We start from the raw sequence: 18,762 nt of genomic DNA on the forward strand, positions 1-18,762 counted from the left end.
CTTCAGATGACCGGCGGACGGAGACCTGCAGCTTGAAAGCTTCTCAATGCTCTCCTGCACCACTCGAGTTTTCGTACGTCGTTCTTCTTCCGGTACCACAGTGATGCCATCTGGACTGGGTGCATGGCTGAAAACATAGCAACATATCCGCTGGAGGGCTGAGTGTCGAACGCAACAGTCATGCAAAGATTGTCGGCGGTCTCTTGAGCAGTCCGTTCTAGCTCGTCACACTCATATGGGCCTTGTAGCGATGGGAAAGTCTCCAAAAGCTCGAGGCGTGCTTGAGTCAACGCTAGCAGCAGGACCCAGTATGAACGATGTTTCGGTGCTCCCAGTGAGTTTGGAAACACAAAGGCGTGTGGGAAGAGCCTATCGATGTCAGCGCCTATCATCCTTGGGTTCGACAGTTCTGAGACTGGTGCTACGCGATACGGCATCTCGTTCGTGTCGCTGTACCACACGTCCAGACATGCGCGTAAGTCATCCTTCAAAGCCGTGATCTTGCTGAGACACGTCGTGACTGTGTTGATGGAAGTGTTCTCGCCTTGAGCTCGCAGAATATCGCACTCTTCAAGTATTGCAGGCACCCGGATTGCGACCTTGGCAAGCTCTGTCGTGGCGCCGAATTTTGTACCCATCGCCATGGCGTGTTCAAGGCTGCCTAAGCCCGTCATGGCCTTTCGTCGAAGCATACAGTCCCACACAGCCAAACCACGAAGCTGTGTCCCAAGCAGAATCCGAATCTCAGGGTGCAGCGTCTCAGGTCTACATGCAGCTAGCATCTGTGTCATTCCTCGTACATGTCGCATGACACCTTCTCCATCCGAGGCAGCAATGCGGCTGAAGAACTCACAGATTGCCAACAGATGCATTGCACCCATAAGTTTCGAAGGGTCGCGTGACTGAGCCATCAGCTCTTTCCGCATCTTGGACAACGCCATGCCGTATGACCGTCGTGCAGCCTCTTGAAGCCTCCGATCCCTGCTCGCTGTTCCAACGTGCACCAGACATAACGCATCAAGGGCATACTGTAGAGTGGGACTCGACGGCGCCGAACGTAAGATGAAGTCGAAGCCCGGGAATCGAGCGTTATCGGTAGGGAAGAATATGCTTAGGAAGGTTGACTGGAATCGCAGCCGTTCGGTAGAAGCCGATCTCAGCCAGTCGCACCAGAGGCTTTGTCGAGGTATGGCATCCGCTACTGCCTTGAGGAATGCTTCACGATCCGCCGCTATGTTGCGATCATCTTTCTGCTTTGGGCTCTTGCTCTGAGAGGAGACCTCAAGCTGCCCCTTCGAATGGAATATGACCGTGCCTTGCGCACTGCTGTTTCCGATGCGTCGCGCTCGTGTTGAAGACCCCTCATCCGGACTTGAGACCAGGCTGGCTGGCGTCAGTAGTCCCTCGTTCCTGCTGCACATCGCGCCTTCCGGTGCTACATCGATACAATCGTGGGACTAGGTAATGGCGCTCGCTCCGGGTATGGTAGTCGGCAACTTTGAGGTTGAATTGGATCTCATGGAGACCAGGAGAGAGTTCTCGGGCATGATTGCCCATTGATGGTGGCGCAGTGACATTCTGGACTGATACACGCCTCTTCAGCCTCCTCGGGTGTGACGAGAAGTGGGGAGGTCGAGGTACATGTATTCAGGGCCCAGCGAGTCATCTTCAGCCATAGGAGAGGCTTAGAGAGAGCCAGGATCAGGCGGACCGTGCCGCCCGAGGCACACGAGCTTGACGCGTCGCGTAACACTCCTTCTTGTTCATCAACCACACTACCATGATATGATATCCTGCGGGCAATGGCCTCGTCCTGAGAGACTCTCTCACACGGCATGGACCTCCACTACGCAGCTGATTTCACCTCCAGACCTGCCAGCTTATCCTCCGCTTGCCACGCTTCTATAACATCGACGAAATCAGCAATGCCCTTCGACCAGACACTGCCTCGCGCAGCCTTCATCTGCTCTCCTATGCTCATCCCTCGGCTTTCGCCCTCATTGTTCATGTAGCTGGGAGTACATCCTGCTATACTCGCAAACGTGGCAGCACCCGCCACAATACGACTCGACCACTCTTCTTCACCATCCAAGCTCGGCTGAATGATCGGTCGGGATCCACTTTTCTTGCTCGCGGTCGCTATGATATATGAAATGTGTTTGCTAAGTGCCTCTAGAAGAAACGTTTGATTCGGGCTCGCTGGCTGAGCGTTAGCAGAAAGTCTACCATGGGTGTTAAGTCAGACTTACCAGCAGCTTGCTGAATGCCTTGCCAGAAGAAGTTTGGGAAGGAACGACTGACAACGCCATGGAGTGTGCTGAAGCCTTGCTCTGCGAACTTCTCATCCATTGTCTGGCCACCTGATCCTGTTAGATTGACACTCGCTCTGCTGGCGACTGTGCCGATGCCTGCACCAGAGAAGCCGGTCGCCCAGATCAGAACGTCGACATCATAATCGATGCCATTGAATTGCACGCCATTAGGTGTGACACGATCCACTCCTTTGCCGTCGGTATGCACGAGCTTCACATTCGGCTGATTGAAAGCTTGCAGGTATTCGTCGTGGAACTTTGATAGACGTTAGCAATTGGGAAATCACCGAGGAGCGCAGGCACACTTACGCAAGGTCTCTTGCACCATCCAGGATACCAAGCTTGCAGGTCCTTCGCTGTCTTCTCGTCCTTCACGACTTGCATGGCTCTTCGTCGCACCTTCTCCGAGTGGGGGAAATCCAAAGCGTGCATCCGAGCAACGTGGTCACCAACGTTTTGGACACCAACGTCGTATGCAGGCGAACCTATAAGCGCCGAAAAGCTCGGCATGCCGGTCCAACCATCTGACACCATATCAACCTTGGGCTTGGGATCAGTATTGCCAACGAACTTGAAAAAGTTCATATTCCGCTCTTTCTGCCAGCCAGGGTGACTAGCGACCTCAGTCTTCCATGTCGCCACATTGGTCTCACGATTCCCTCTTACGTTCACCGCGCTTGCTGTCCTCTGGAATACAGTCAGATGCTTGGCCCATTTGGCCAACTGAGGGACAATCTGGACAGCGGTGGCGCCTGGACGGTCATCAGTCTTACTTCTTGCATTGCAAAACGGAGCACCCACCAGTCCCAATGATACCAACTCTCTTGTCCTTCAGCTTCGTCAATTCAGGCTTGGCTGGACTTCCTCCTGTCACTCCATAATTCCACCTTGCGGTGTGGAACATATCGCCTCGAAAGGTGTCACCACCCAGCGTATTCGGGAGTTTCGCATTGTTCAGCACACCATTGGCAAGCATCACAAAATCAGCTGTCACATTGATGTTACTCCTCTGGCCACCCTTCGGCATCTGCTCAATCTCAACCTGCCAAACCTGCTTAGCCGCATCCCAATCCATGTTCTTGGTCTCGGACTGGAACATTGCCGCATCCTGAAGGCCATACTTCTCAACGATCTTGTTGGCATAGTGTCGAAGTTCCTCTCCAGCGGCGTATTTGTGCTTCGGCATATAGTCCATCTCCTCAAGCATTGGCATATATACGTAAGCCTCGATATCACACATCAATCCTGGATATCGGTTCCAGTACCATGTGCCTCCGAAGCCTCCAGCAGGATCGACGAATACAATGTCGCTCGAGCTGAACCCGGATTTGATCAGATGCACAGCCAAGAGGATGCCGCCATAACCAGTGCCGATGATAAGGAACTTCGTGTGACCGCCATCCGGCAAGATTTCTGGAACCGGTGTTCCTGCTTCGACCCAAGGATCTTCCAAAAGCCTGCCAAACTCCTTCGACTTCGATAGCTCAACATACTGACCTAGGCCTTTGCCAAGTCGTTTGTCCCGTTCGGCCTCATACTTGGTCGTGAAATCAATTGAATCAGCGATTTGAGCACCGTTCAAATCTGGCGCAGGTATGTTGACGCCGTTGGTCTGGACTGCAGTGGCTGCCATCTTGATAATTGGCGAGGGAAGGGACAGAGCATAGACGAGACTAGAATGTGTCGCCTCTAGATTGAGCCATTGCAAAGCTAATGTATATATCCTAGCGAGAGATCGGCCCACTTATTATTAGGGCGGCAATACGTTCTAGGCGAGCAGTAAGTACGGTGGGACTCCAGATGCATGTGCAGGAAGCATCGGGAAGTCCTTTACCGGCTTGTGTCAGTCGTCAGGAATACATACGAGAGATCTTTAGCAGTGCTTCCTTCCACTGGCACGTCCCTTCCAATTGTGCCCATATTGTGCTGTGCGACCGGCTAGACTTTATGCTGCACGTGGTTTCATAAAAAGACCGGCTCCTCACAATGTCGATCGTTTCGTTTAAAATGATACCGCACGGCACCGCATTGCCAATGGGGGTGAGCGCTGTTTCAACCGGATTGTGGGAACGGATGGCAGCGGCTGCTACCGCGACAACATAATCGAGTCTATCACGTGAAAGCAAGCGCCGATCAGCGTGCTGCGCTGTTCGAGTTTTGACGAATCACAGCGCGGGCTCAATTCTGCGCCCGTTCTGAAGTTTAGCCTGGTCGGCATCATCTCATCGACCTATACTGTAACAGCTGCCCGTGCACAATGCCAATGCGACATAACGACGGCGGCACCTACAACGCGATACTATACTACGCATGGTGCCAACGCGAGGGGCTTGCATGTCAGATCTCGAATGTATTGTCGCTCCGGGCGCTTTCCGGACATGCTTCGTTCACTTCGGCTCGCAAGCTCGCCTCGTTCACTTTCGCATGCCCTCCAAGCACCCTTCGCTCAACAATACGAGCGGTGCGGGTGCAGTGGAGTACACACTACGGCACAGCGTAACTTAAACTCACCAAGCATACAGTAGCTGAGAGCAGCAAAGACATTCTCGTGTTCTACGAAGACTGCATGCTCTAGTGAGGTTCAGGCGGCCACACATCCAGTATCCCGAAACACACGCTTGAATGATGGGATGGACGATAGATCTTCCACGGTCTACCTCATTCGGGGCAAAGTGCGTCTCGCGTGCACATGAGAAGCGGAGAGCATTTTGGAAGGAAAACAGATTCTCAATGGTATCATACATCATACATGCAATCTGAGCGAGTCGTCGTAGGTACGCCAACCTTCCAGCACGGAGCTCAAGGATGAACGCCTTCCGCTATGCTTTCCCCTCACCATGCGCCGTTCCATGCAGACCTCATGCCACTCCAACGCCTTTTAGCCTAGACGCCCTCTACAACATTTGGTGCTGTCTCCCTGCCCGGAGGGCCAATTGTCCCTAGTATTTGCCGTTACTGCCATGGCCATAAGCCATCTCCTTGAAACCAGGTGGTACTTGCCACCCGTGAGTGTGGCAGGCACGTACGTAACCATCAGCAGCTTCACCTATGCCATAGTCGCCCTGTCCATTAGCAGGCGAAAGTCGAGCGTACGGCTCAGATGCGATGGCCATGCGAATTTGCATCAGCACAGATTCCATGGATGAGACTGACGACCAGCCAGTGTTGGTCAGGAGCTCCATGCACATTGCACCACCAAGCACGATGTGGCCACCACCACCTTGACCGAGCGACAGGAAGCGTGGACGGATGACGCGGACGTATGGTGGTGTGAACGGGAAGTCCTTGTTGAAGCGAATCTCAAGGACGACACTCTTCACCCTCTGCTTCTTCATGTCATCGGCAAGTGGCAGTGGTTTGCCCTTGCCCTCGAAGGTGTGGAACGAGTGAAGTTCAACGATCCACTGATACACGTTCTCAATCTTGTCGACGTCGATATACCAACCAAGCTCAGCAAGCGGTGTCGCGTCTTGGACTTTTCGCAAGCTCTGCAGCTCTTTCATGAGACGCTTGGTAGTCGCGGTGCTGGCGTACTCTGGGAGTGGCATGAGTGGCAGCTTGCTGAAGTTCAGACTGCCGGGCACGAAGTCGGTCTTGGGTCCCTGATCTGCAATCTTTTCTGCGGCTGACTTCTGATTCTTGGAAGGTGGTGCCACGATTGGCTCAGGTGGCTCGTCGAAGAGGATTTCCAGATCAGCGACATCTGTCGCGACGCTGACAGTGTCATCATCGTCGTCATCCAGGACGATGGGATCGTTGGCTGCACTACCAAAGAGGAGCTTAGCCTTCTTGTTCTGTGGCTGATCCTTTGGCGAATCGCCATCGCCGGCACGCACGCCACGAGCAGTCTTTCCAGACTTGATGGCGGAAGCAGGAATGGCGATAACATCGCTAGCACCACGAATAGTGCGAAGCGGATCTTGTGGATGAGCGTTTTGCGGCTTCTTCTCGACTCCAATGGAAATATGTTCGGAAGTTGGCGCGCACTGAACGAACAAGTATCGGGTCTGGATCCACTCAAGTTGCTTCACAACGTAGAAGGGATTGTTGCTCGTGAACTCACTGGGAGCGTTGACAATCTCATTCAAGGCGATGGCACTCGAAATTCGGAGGACACTATTAGGCCAGGTGCCGTGACCGTAGCCACCTCGTGCACCCATGCCAGAATACCCGCCCGATGTGCTTGAATCCTTTGCGTGATACACGCCGTCGCCGTATGCACGACCATGATCCACGTTCTTGTAGTGTAGACCCTCTCGGATGATCATGTGCCAGTTGTAGAGTGGTGAACCATGCCATGCAAACAGAGTTGGATACTGGAGGTTCAAACGGCTGGTAGTGTTGCGGACCTCGGTGATGAAACGCTGCTCCTTGTCTGGAGCACCCATGGCGAATCGAAACTGCATGTAGTCTTTCATGCCATAGCAACGCTCCTGCTCCTTGGTGAATACGGACGAAGCGTGCTTGGGCAGCGGCTTGCCATCCCTGTCGAACTTGGCATCGCCATCGACCTGCAGTATGTGAGAGCGGTTGCTGGCAATGATCCAGCGCAAGACAGTCAAAGCGGATGACGAAACGCGCTCGACCCAGTGCTTCAGCTCGGCTGGGTGTCTCTTGGACAAGTAGTCCCGCATCTCCAGTACATTTGGCAGTGTTTCGAGCAGTCTGCATATTGCCATACACTTTCCGTCCTTCTCAAGGTCGGCAAAGTCCTCTTCGTAGACTTGGAATCTTGCACTTGCCCACTGCGGCGCTGTGGTGGCTGGGCTGACAGGTCTTGTCGCAGCTGGCGTTTGTGGTGTCGTCCCACCGCCGAGCTGTTGACGTACCGACACCGGCTCGTCAATGGTGATTGTCGGCCAGAATGTTGTCTCTGCGACTCTGCAGTGTAGATCAGTGCCGTCGAGCCCATCTGAGTTCAATACGATCCAGCTGCCTCTCTTGACTGGACAACCAATCGTCTGGTCCCAAAATATGATCTCACGCCGATTCCGGTCAAAGCCAACCTCGTATACTGCCTTGGTTGCAGCCACCGAGCTCTTCTTCTGCGGAGTTGGTGTCCCTGTGTTCCCGCGACCGCGGTAGCCATAGCTGTATTCGTCGATGACGTTATACTTCGACGAGTCCACTGGTGGTACCACGATTGATAGGCCATCGGGAAAGTCTTTGAGCTTACGAGTTGCTGCGCTGTTGTAGCACAGAGATATCAGTAAGTCACAGACATATGGCTGTGCCAGTACCTCATGCTCAATGCTCGGTCCGAAGCCAAGAGACATGTACTGATACAAGCACAGCGGGTTCTCGCAGACATATGGCTTGATTGCTTCCACATCTGTCTGCAGCTTGCGATGGCAAACCAGACAGAACTCCGTGCACCGTACGAAGTGACGCACCAGAAACTGCATAGCGAGTAGCGGGAAGGAGTACTGGGTAGTGCCACGTGATTGGTAGTGATCAGCTTTCACGATGTCGGGCAGAGCGGCGTAGAGCACCTCTTTCTGATATAAGCGATCTGGGATAATGTCGGCGTTGACACCACCGTTGGCAGTCGTGTTGATCTGTTCTTGGTAGAAACCTTCTGCGCCGAGCCAATCGAGTCCGGCGCTGCGGTAGCGTAGCAAAGACACGAGGCGCTCCTGCATGAGATTGACAAGAGGCTTGGAGATGAATGTGTCACGGATCGAAGACTCCTCAGCATCCACTGCATCTGGCGGCGGCAGGCTTGTGCCTCCAATGCTCATGCGTTCATCCTTGCGCACAACAGTAAAAGCTTTGATGGCTTCCTGTAAAGTCGGCTTGTAGCGTCGGCCAGCAACAACCCTCATTCCAAGGTTTGGCACGAGGCGCAACGAATCGTAGCCCTGGAGTTCCTCGTTCGTCTTGTACCCGTTTGGATACTGGATGATGAGAATCAGGTAGTCCGACGGCTCGACCTGCCATGCCTGCATCGCTTCCTCCGAGACACCCAGCTTTGAGATGCGGATGGAGACGGTGACATACGAGTTCTGAGCCTCCATCAGGTGTCCAAGAACGCCAACTTTGAAGCCCGCAGCTTTCGCCGTCCTGAGATCGGAGCGGATGCGCTGCCGGAACTGTCGAGTCGAAGTGCCGGACTTGGTGGTGGCAGTGGGTGCTTGTGTGGCGTATGCTGGGTTGTGCGCGGGTATGGAGTCCTCGAAGGCTTCATGGTCCGAGTCGTAGACGTCGTCGTCGTCCTCATCTTCATACTGCTCCTCCTCGAATTGCGAGTCCGGCATCTGTGAGTCGCCATCCTTGTCAGGGGACAGTCGAGTGAGCGTGGCGGAGATGATGTCCAGTAATTCGAAGACTGTCTTCCGGTTTGTGCCACGGACGTTCTCTAGGGCATTGGAGATCTGAGGTGGTGTGTCATCGCCGGCGAAGATCATGTACTCGTGTGATTTCGGATACTCAGAGAGTTCGGGAACAAGGGCGGTGATCTTTACAGCACCAAACGGCAGTCCGTTTGGACCGCCGGTGAAGAGGAACTCGATCTGACCATCATCTTCGCCGGCCTTGACGTCGCTGATTCCGACTGGTAGCACATCTGTCTTCGCCTTGTCAAGATCGGCCACGAACTGGCGGCGCGGCATGTTGAGCCGCCTTTATGTTGATGTGTCGTCCGCAAGGTGGGAATGGATGGTGTAGCAACTGTATGCGAAGGTAAGCGAAGCACCGAACGTGCGTGGTCGAAGCCGGTATGTGTAGCAGTGTTGAGAGTAGTGGCAGCCTCTGCGGATTGGAAGAATCAAGCTTTCTGTAAGTTTTGAAAGATGTAGCGCCAATGGAGTGAGTGGAGTTGCGGAGGTGGTGATGTGGTGGGTGTTTGTGCGTCAAACGGTGGTGTCGGTCGCTGTATGTGTCATGTAGCTTGAGATGCAACCTTAATAAAGAGGACGAGCGATGGAGCCTGGAGGTGAGGACGAATTCGCGTAGCACACAAACATGTGACTGATGCTCGCATTCACCGGTGCCAGTGAAGCAATGTGTGTCGGCGAACTTACAAGCATCGACACGCTGGGGAGGAGTGTGCCAGGCAGGAGGAGACGGTATGAAGCAGTCTTCGCCACTGCCCGCATCTGCCTGATCGCTGGACGATGCCAACAGCAGCATTGAATTGCCTTGCAGCTTGTCCCTTCTCTCTCGAAGAGACAGCAGCAGCATGGTCCAGGAAGGGGCTGTGGGGCTGCAGGGATGCTGTGGCGCAGTCTGCAGGGTCTGCTGCATTGACCTAATCTCAGCCTATCAGAGCCCCTGACGAAAGCTCTCTTCGTTGCCTAATAGGAACAAGTCTAGGCTGCTGAAGCGTAGGTAGTCTAAGGGCGTAAGTCGCGAAAAGCGCTATCGCTACGTAGACGCGTACCTATTTTATACTATAATAGCTTACGATATCTAATTACTCTATACGCGACGATAGTAATATTAAGATATATTTTCTAAGTTATAAGTATATAGATAGATAGATTTGTCATTCCCCTATTCTAGGACCCTATTCGGCCTATATAGGTATATATCTATTATTATATATAGAGGGAAACCCGAATAGGTAAAAACCCTTCCCGCTCCTAACTTCTCCTTATCTAGATTAGCTTTCCCTCTAAACGTATATAGTCTATATTACTACCCCGCTAGCCCCCGCTCCTAGCCGGTCTTATCGCGCTACGCCGTATCCTCTCTTCCTATACTACTCCTACTAGGCGATACTATTCTAGCTAGCCCTTCTCTAGTATCGAGTTCGTAATACGCCGTAGGTCCTTAACGTTATTAAGAAGTGCCCTAATCGTCCGGTTCCTCGCCTTTACTATCTACTACCCCCTTCCTAGCGACTACCTCGGATAGACGAGGAGTCCGTACCGTATATTCTAGGAGTAATAGCCGTAGGAGTAGCTAGTATTTATATATTCTAGAACCTTCCTTTATAATAGGTACCCCTAGAGGCCGATATGTTCGCTTCGTAGTTAGGTTACTATACTACTCTATACCCTTATAAGGCGGTAGTAGATAAGCTTTAAGGGGTACTTAACCGCGGATTTTATAGCTAACTATTCCTTAGGTTATCCCGCTAGCTAAGGGCGTCTACTATACTCTATAACCTAGTTGTTCTACCTCTCTTTCTATAGTTGCTCTATAAACGATTTCTTACCCTCCTATTATATTACTAGCTATACGTCCCTTACCCGGTAGCTCGGCTTATTTCCGGGTCGAATACCCTTATACGCTAGTACTAATTTACGGGTTCTTACGACTATACTAGCAACGACCTTCTATACTAGCTACTATATCTACTTGCCTAAGTAGGAGGTCCGTAGTCCCTAGATATATAGGTCAATTAGCGGTATAGCGGTCTCGTACTTAAGTATCCTTATTAGTATCGACTTATATACCCCGGTGACCTTCCTTAGGTATTAGTTTTAGATCTTTGCTAACGGCGCGACGAGTCCCTTTAATAGGTAGGCCCTCTCGCCTAAGGACTATACTTAGCTACTATAGGTAAGGACTAGCCGTATAATAGCCGTATATAGAAGTCGTAACTACCGAAAGTCCGCCCCCTATATAGACGTAGTAAGCCTCTAGTATAATGCTATATTCTGTTTAGCTTTCCGTAATATTACCTATACGTACTTCCTCTACCGTAGCGCCGGGTCTACCTATAGTCCGAGGATCCTAAGCTAATTTACCGGGTTAGTCGTATACCCCTATATCTAGATAGAAGCTTATATATTATAGAACCGTAGCCGGCGCGTAAAGTGTATTAGATTGTACTTTTCTAGAGCAAACCGAGCCCTATACCTCCTAGCCTAGCCCTCGTAGATCTTATATTTCTCTTCTAGTAGCCTATAGTTCTCCTTAGTTAAGGGCGACTACGCTAGGATGTTCGTGTCGTCTACGAAGCCGCTCGCAGCGGTGTTCTGGGATTCTAGGGCTGGGAGTAGCGTCGCTATAAAGAAGAGGAACAGAATAGGTACTAGCGTTGAGCCTTACGGGATTCTAGTATAGACTGCTTAAAATGGGCTTCTGTACTAGCCGACTAGGATCGACGTACTACGGTTTTAGAGGTAGGACCGTACGAAGTTAATAAGCTACTTAGGGAGTCCTTTCGACCTTAGGATATAGAGTAGCCGCGGGTATAATACGTAGTCAAAGGCTCCCGATATATCTAGGCTAAGTAAGGAAGCCACCTTGTCCCTATTCTTATACTAGATAGCCTTTACCTAAGAGGTAATAAGTTCTATCGCGGATAGCGTCGATCGCTATAGGCGCGTACCTATCTAGGTGTCCGGGAGTAGGGAGTATTCCTCTACCGCCTCGGAGAGTCTCGTTATAACTAGCTTCTTAAGCGCCTTCCTAAGAGTATTAAGGAGCGTAATTAGGCGGTACGACTTCACCTACGTATAGTCTTCCTTTTACGGCTTACGTAGGACTACTATCGTCGATTGTTTAAATACTATCGGGTAGTATCCGGTCTATAGGTAGGCGTTGAAGATCGCTATAGCTACTAGGGCTAGTTGATCTCTATACTTTTTTAGTAGCTCGTTTAGGATCCTATCCGGCCCCGGGGCTTTCTTCGCTAGTAACTTCCTAAGTATAGCGGTAATATCTCCCTCGGATATATCCTATTAGACCGTAATACTAGGGGCTAGGGGAGTAGAGCTATTTATATCGCTTAGATTAGCCTCGACTAGGGGCGGGAAGAACTTACTAGCTAGTAGACGCGCCTTAGCCTCGGGGTCGCTAACCGGGCTACTAGGCGATTATAGCGCTAGGATAGAGAAGGAGGGGCCCTATATAGGGTCCTGTCGGGCCTATTTCGCTAGCTTCGATATCCTCGCTAGCTTGCCGGCGATTTCTTCTACTATAGCTCTCTAGCCGACTACTTTCTCCCTCCGTATCGTAGCTTTCTTCTATTAGTATACCTCCCTATATACGTTCTAGGCCTCCTCGCTATAGCTGCTCGTCTATACCCGGCGGGCTCTCCTTACTTCTCTTACTACCGTAGTATACTTCGGCGTCTAGTATAGTTTAGACTATGTCGTTAGTTAGGTAAGCGGAACGTAAAGTAAGGTCGCTTTTCTTATTTCGTCTATTAACCCTTAGACTACCTCGTCTATCTTGTCTTTACTATTATATTACTACTACGCGATCTAGACTAGCCTCTCGGAGTTATCGAGGTACGCCTAGATATTAGCCTAGTAGGCCTTTCCCTAGTTTAGCTTAGGGGTTCTCGCTAGTATACGTTATATCTATATCGTAATAGAGGTCATAACTAGTATATAGTCTAACGACGCCTCGAGTTTATGTTCGATCCTATAGTAGGTTACTATATAGTAGTAGCTATCTAAGATCTAGGAGAGGTCGATCGTGCCTTAGAGTCCCCCTCTCTTCTAGGTACCTAGGTCCTTCGGGGTATTAAGGGCAATTACGTTACTCGCTATTAAGTCGATTACTTCATCGGCTATAGGGTACGGCTATATAAGGCTTTCCTAGGAAGGATAGTATATATTAAAGTCTCCTACTACGATATAGTACCCTTGTCTCTTAAGCGTACTGTCTAGGTGTCTATAGACCCTAAGGTCGCGGCTAGCCCTCGAGGCTAGCGGTTATATATATAGGTTATATATCTAGGTACTACCTACGTAGAGGGAGGTAATATCGCCCCCGCCTTCTTTGTCTACGTAGTATACTACCTCCTAGTCGGATTCTAGTATGTCCTTACTAATATAGAAGTACGTACGGGGTCTACCGTCGCCTCGTAGGTATGTCGTATAGCCTAGTAACTTATAGGTCGTTAGTCTCTTATAGTACGGGTTAATCTATAGCTCCTAGATCACTAGGACGTAGTAGACGTACGGGTCCGCCTCGTATAGGAAATGGTTCTAGACTATATCCTTGCTATAGTTGACGTTATATAAGCTAATACTAAGCGTATCGAGGCTAGTTATCGTTATCGACAATCATTTCCTCTATAATGTCCTATATCCTACTACCTAGTATTACGAGGCTATAGTACGAGAGTGTAGGGGTATAGTATTAATAAAGTCGATAGCTAAAGAGAGAAGTAGGTTCTAAGGTCGAGGCCTATACTTAAGGGCCGAGGTGTTACGAGTCGGCTTCGGGCTAAGCGTTACGTGATCTAAGGTTACGTGCCCCTTTACTAATCCTTTATATACGGAGCGGCTGTAACACTACCCTCCTTAAAACACCTTCGTCTCGAAGCGTGTGTCCTTGAATCTTCCTTAGTATATATACGAAGGCTTCGTTATCCTCTATACCGTCCGTCTTATCGAGTAGCTCTATCTAGGCCGTTTTAATTATATCCTCTATTATTATAGTAATGCCTCTACCCTTCGGCTTTGAATCTAGAATACGCTTAATCTCCTACGTTTTGAACGTGTTACCTATATTATCTATAACCTTAATTAGCGGGGGACGTATATTATCCTCGGGATTCGCCGGTCGTAGAAGGTTCGCGTAGAACGAGTTATATACTCGTATACGGGTCTCGTCGAGGTTGACTCTATATACGCTCTGTCCTAGTATAGCGGTAATAGTAACCGGTCCGTACTACTTTACGTCGAGCTTCTTAGATAGTCGCGATGACTTCTAGTTCTTAGTATTAATATAGACGCGGTCGCCTTCCTAGTATCTAGGCGGTACGGTACGGTATATATTTATATTATTAGCTTATAGGGTTTGATTATAACGGAGGCACTCGTATAGCTACTCGTAGAAGTCCTTTATCTACTATACGAAGCGCTCCGCTTTCTTAGTACTAATACGTTACTTAGTAGATATAAGGCGCCTCAGTAAGTTACTATTAAAGTTACTAGTACGCGGATTATAGCTACGCTCGGCGAAGAATAGCAAAACACCTATAGCTTTAGTGATATAGTTATTCTTTACGAATTTAGTAAGTAGTAGCCAATCTACCTAATCGTTCTAAGCGTAGTTAGTAAAGGTACGGAGGTACTTTTCTATCTCCTTATTTATATTCTTAGATTAGCCGTCCGTTTTAGGATAGAAGGCGGTAGATAGTTTATAATCTACGCCGACGAGCTCGTAGAGCCTACGCTAGAAAGTAGAAAGCTATTAGCTGCCCCTATTAGTTATAATTGACAGAGGTAGGCCGTAGAGACGGTAGTAGTCCCGTACGAAGATATACGTAATATATTCTACGGTCATCTCCTTTACTAGGATTATATAAGAGCCCTTACCCGTATAGTTAGTAATAGTCAAAACATCCGTATATATTATACCGTCGTAGCTACCTATACTTTCTAGCAAGCTAACTACGAAGTCTATTACGATCTTATCCTAGAGCTTAAAGGGAATTAGTAGTAGTTTTAGTAGCCTAGGGTATTACGTCTACGAGGGTTTCGATAAGCGGTATTTATAGTACTTAAAGATCTTGTTACGGACGTATTACGATAGACTAGGCTAGACGAAGTCTCTAGTAATAAGCTCGTAGGTCTTCGCTCGTCCCGGGTAGCTAGCGGAAGGTATACTATAGTGAGCCTAGAACACCTTAAAGCGTAGATTAGGTACATCCAGAACAAAAACGTTATAGCCGCCGTATCTATTCTTAATATATATTAATCCGCCTACGGCTACGGTATTAGTACCGTCTATACGGTATCGCCTTAGGAGCTAATATAGTTCTCCGGTATCTAGCTAACGTAACGCTTACTATATCTCTAATTTACCGTAGGCTATACGTACTTCTATTATTAGGTTACTAACTTGTTACCCGGGGCGAATTTCTATAGGTAAGATATTAAGGAAGCGATGTTTAGGTAGTAGCGTTTATTCTTAGTACTATCGCCGTAGGTCGTTATTACTAGCTAGAATGTCTTACGGACGACGAGTAAGCGTATCGGGCTTAATATTGCTTTTACTAGGGATATATACGATCTTAAAGTAGAACTATAATAAGAATTTAGACTAGCGTACCTACCGGCGGTTTAGTACCTTCGTACTTATAAACTATTCTAGGTTCTTATAATTAGAGTATACGAGGATAGGCTTGCCGCTCTCGTTAGTAAGGTGCTCGAAGTCGGTCTTATCGCCGTCGATGTCCCTAGACATAAGCTCCGGTTTCTACTCCTCGAACGCCTTAACGATAACAAGTAACTCCTTATTATAGATGTTATAGTTATATTCCTATAGTGACATCTTCTTTGATATAAATATAACCGGGCGCTAAATACTATTATTACCCTTTTACGATATAATAGTAGCCGTAACGAAATCCGATACGTCCGTTTTAAGTTTAGTTTCTCTACTAGCTACGAAATGCGCGAGTACGATATTATCTTCTATAAAGGCTTGCTTTATACGGTCGAAGGCTTACTAATAGGTATTATCCTATAGCTAAGGTACGTCCTTCTTAGTAAGTTATATTATAGGATACGCGATACCTAAGTAGTTACGAATAAACCTACGATAGAAGTTATAGAATTCTAGGAATGACAAGATGTCCGTTAGGTTACGAGGGGTCTCCTATTCCTAAATCGTAGCGATCTTTTCCTTATCTATCTTAATCCTATTAGTACTAATAATAAGGCCTAGGTACTTAGTCTCCTAGACGTAGAACTCGTACTTATCAATATTAAGCTAGAGGCCGGCCTCCTAAAGCTTAGCTATTACCTTATCTATATACTCGATATACTCCTCGAGAGTGTCGCTAAAGATCAGAGCGTTATTAAGGTACGCGGAGGTAAAGTTATCGAGGTACTCTCGTAGGGCATCGTTAATATATAACTAGAACGTGCTAGGGGCATTGTATAATCTAAATGGTATAACTAAGCATTCGAACTGCCTATACCGTGTTATGAAGGCAGTCTTCTATTTATCGCCTTCTATAATACGTAGGCGATTAAATACGGTAATAACGTCGAGCTTAGTAAAGTACTTCTTCCTACTAATCCGGTTTAGGGTGTCTTAGATAAGCGGAATAGGGTACCTAGACTTGACTATAATAGTATTTAAAGCTCGGTAGTTAATACATACTCGTAGACCGCCGCCCGGTTTACGTATAATAATAACTAGCGAAGCGGCCGGTAAATTACTACGCTAGATATTACCTTTCTCGAGCTAGTCGTCGACCTAAGCTTTTACTACCTTAGACTCTTTGTTAGATATTAGATATAGGCGTTTAAAAGGTAGTCTAGTATCCTACTTTAGCTTAATCTCGTGATCTAAGCCTAGCCGATATAGAGGTAGCTTACTTAATTCTGCTTTTAAGAAGAGGTCCTTTCTATACTAGTAGTAGGCTAGCAACTTTGCTATATCGGCTTCCTTCTCCTTCCTATATAACTTCTCTATAAAGACATCGTAATCTGCTACGCTTATAGCGTACACTTCCGCCTAGTACTCTTAGCGGTATCGTAGTATACGGTAATAGGAATCTTCGACGTATATAGCGTAGGCGAAGGTAGCTTTACTACCTATAACTTTTCGTGCTATTATAGTATATAGGCCTAATGCTTGTGTAGTTACGGGGTTAGCTACGCTCTTACTAGCGTAAGTCTCGCGCGGGTTAATCTATATCGTATAGACTTTAGCCCCCTTTATACGAGATAGCTTACGGAGTCCGTAGAGGCTAATTTACTTAATATCGCCTTTACTCGTATAGTACCTAATACGCTCTACGCTAACTCCTTCGATAGGTTAAGAGACCGGTATAGCGGAGATGTCTAGTCGTTCAAGGCTATTATAGTCTAGTAGAGGGGTTACTAGTGTTTCGGTAGGAGGTAAGACTATAGGTAGTATAATATCCTAGTAAAGGGAGTAGCTACGGTAGCTAGTATTATTAAATGTGATTCTATGTCGCTTCTAGTCCTTATAAGGGCTATGTTTTGCGTATAAACCTAAGCCTAACACGATATTGTAGTAAGTATCGGTAACTAGACACTTCACGATTTAGGTATAGCCCTATAGGTTAAGCTCGATATTTGTTACTTTTGAAATAATAGTAGGGGCTTACGAGCCGTCCCCTAGTCCGAGAGTAAAAGGTTTAATATTATATAAATAGAAGTTATGTTTTTGCGCGTAGGAAGTGTTTACGAGTTTAGAGTTAGTACCGTTATCGAGAAAGGTATATATATAATATCTATTTGCCCTAACCTCTACTATAAAGTAATACGAGACTTCGGGTCCTTTATCTACTTCTATAGAGGGCGTGTTCGGACGGGCTTATAAGGAAAATGCCTATACTATTCTTATACCGTGATATTTATGTTCGTGTTCGTGTTTGTAAGATAAGTAATAGTACTTATACTAATATAACACTTCCTATATCGGACTATTATCTATTACGCTTAGATAATAGTCTAGGCGTTTTCCGCCGGTAGTGCTACTACTATAGCGGTTAGACTATTATTAGCGGTCTTTCGCTTTAGGCGCTCGTAGGGGTCGAGTAGACAGCTAGTAACTCCTAAGGCGTGTCCGGTACCGCGGTACCGTAGGTAGCTACCGCTTATAATAATCTAGGTACGCTAATCTTAGGTAAGTAGTACGAGGTTCTTATATTGCTTAGGCCGGTCCTTCTATAGAAGCAAGGCCTAGTTAGTATACGGTAAGCGACTAAGCGGTATACTAGTATAAGCGGGAATCGCTAGCGGTATTACCTAGCCGATAGTAGGCGTAGTTATACCTAGCGTCGCGCCCGGAGGCTTACCGCTAGATAGCTTCTTATTGTCCTTATTGTCGTTAACCTTTCGAGGTAGGTCGATATCGAGCTAAGCTATCTCGCTCTCTAGGCAATAGCATTACGAAGCTAGGCCCTCGACTGTCTTAAATTCCGTAAGTCCTATAAGACGGGTACGGTACTTAAAGCTAAGCTTCTTCTTTAGCTTAAGAGCTTCCTACCTACGGCTTAAAGCTAGCGGTAGGCGAGCGCGTTCCTTCTAGTACTTAGCGTAGAATAGAGAGAACTTGTCTAATTCTCCTATCTTTAGAGCGTCTATATTATTATATACCGTACCTTCGGGGTTATAGTCGCCGAAGTTACGGTTAAGGAACTTAAGGGCTTTCTATACGGACTTAAAGGGCTTACTAACTATATACTTTCCGATAAGGATCTTCTATAGAATATAGTTTCGAAGTATCTACTATACTAATCCGGTAGTATATTCTTAAACGAAGCGGAGGGCGGATAGTACGTCCTTAAAAGTCGAGACGGCGAACTTGTTACTAAGTTATATAGTCTACTCGTCGAGGCTTAGGGAGTCCTTACTATAGTTCTTACTAGAGAACTTAGGCTTCGGTATATCGACGCGGCTACTAGTCTTAAAGTCCTTAGATATAGTAGGATTATAGCGGACTACGTCGACGCTAGTATCTACTATCTCGTAGTCCTCCTTAATAATAACTAGTTCCTTACTCTTCTTCTTATCCTTCTTCTTGCCCTTACTCTTACGCGGAGGTAGATCGA

General features: G+C 47.9%; 2 protein-coding genes across 2 annotated transcripts; both read right to left on the reverse strand.

The window, feature by feature from the left end:
- Window positions 1-2: 2 nt before the first annotated feature.
- Window positions 3-3,945, reverse strand: CLAFUR5_11983 (Chermesin D/asnovolin J monooxidase nvfH; the record flags this gene model as incomplete). The annotated part of the gene is made up of 5 exons (XM_047911131.1): window positions 3-1,383; window positions 1,851-2,199; window positions 2,250-2,568; window positions 2,622-3,064; window positions 3,114-3,945. 5 exons carry the CDS (start codon window positions 3,943-3,945, stop codon window positions 3-5), a joined length of 3,324 nt encoding a protein of 1,107 aa, XP_047766827.1.
- Window positions 3,946-5,251: 1,306 nt separating this feature from the next.
- CLAFUR5_11984 (Ubiquitin-conjugating enzyme E2 Q2) lies at window positions 5,252-8,923 on the reverse strand (the record flags this gene model as incomplete). The annotated part of the gene is made up of 1 exon (XM_047911132.1): window positions 5,252-8,923. One exon carries the CDS (start codon window positions 8,921-8,923, stop codon window positions 5,252-5,254), a length of 3,672 nt encoding a protein of 1,223 aa, XP_047766822.1.
- Window positions 8,924-18,762: the final 9,839 nt, after the last annotated feature.

This window comes from Fulvia fulva, chromosome 10, assembly GCF_020509005.1.
Source record: "Fulvia fulva chromosome 10, complete sequence".
NCBI lineage: Eukaryota > Fungi > Ascomycota > Dothideomycetes > Mycosphaerellales > Mycosphaerellaceae > Fulvia > Fulvia fulva.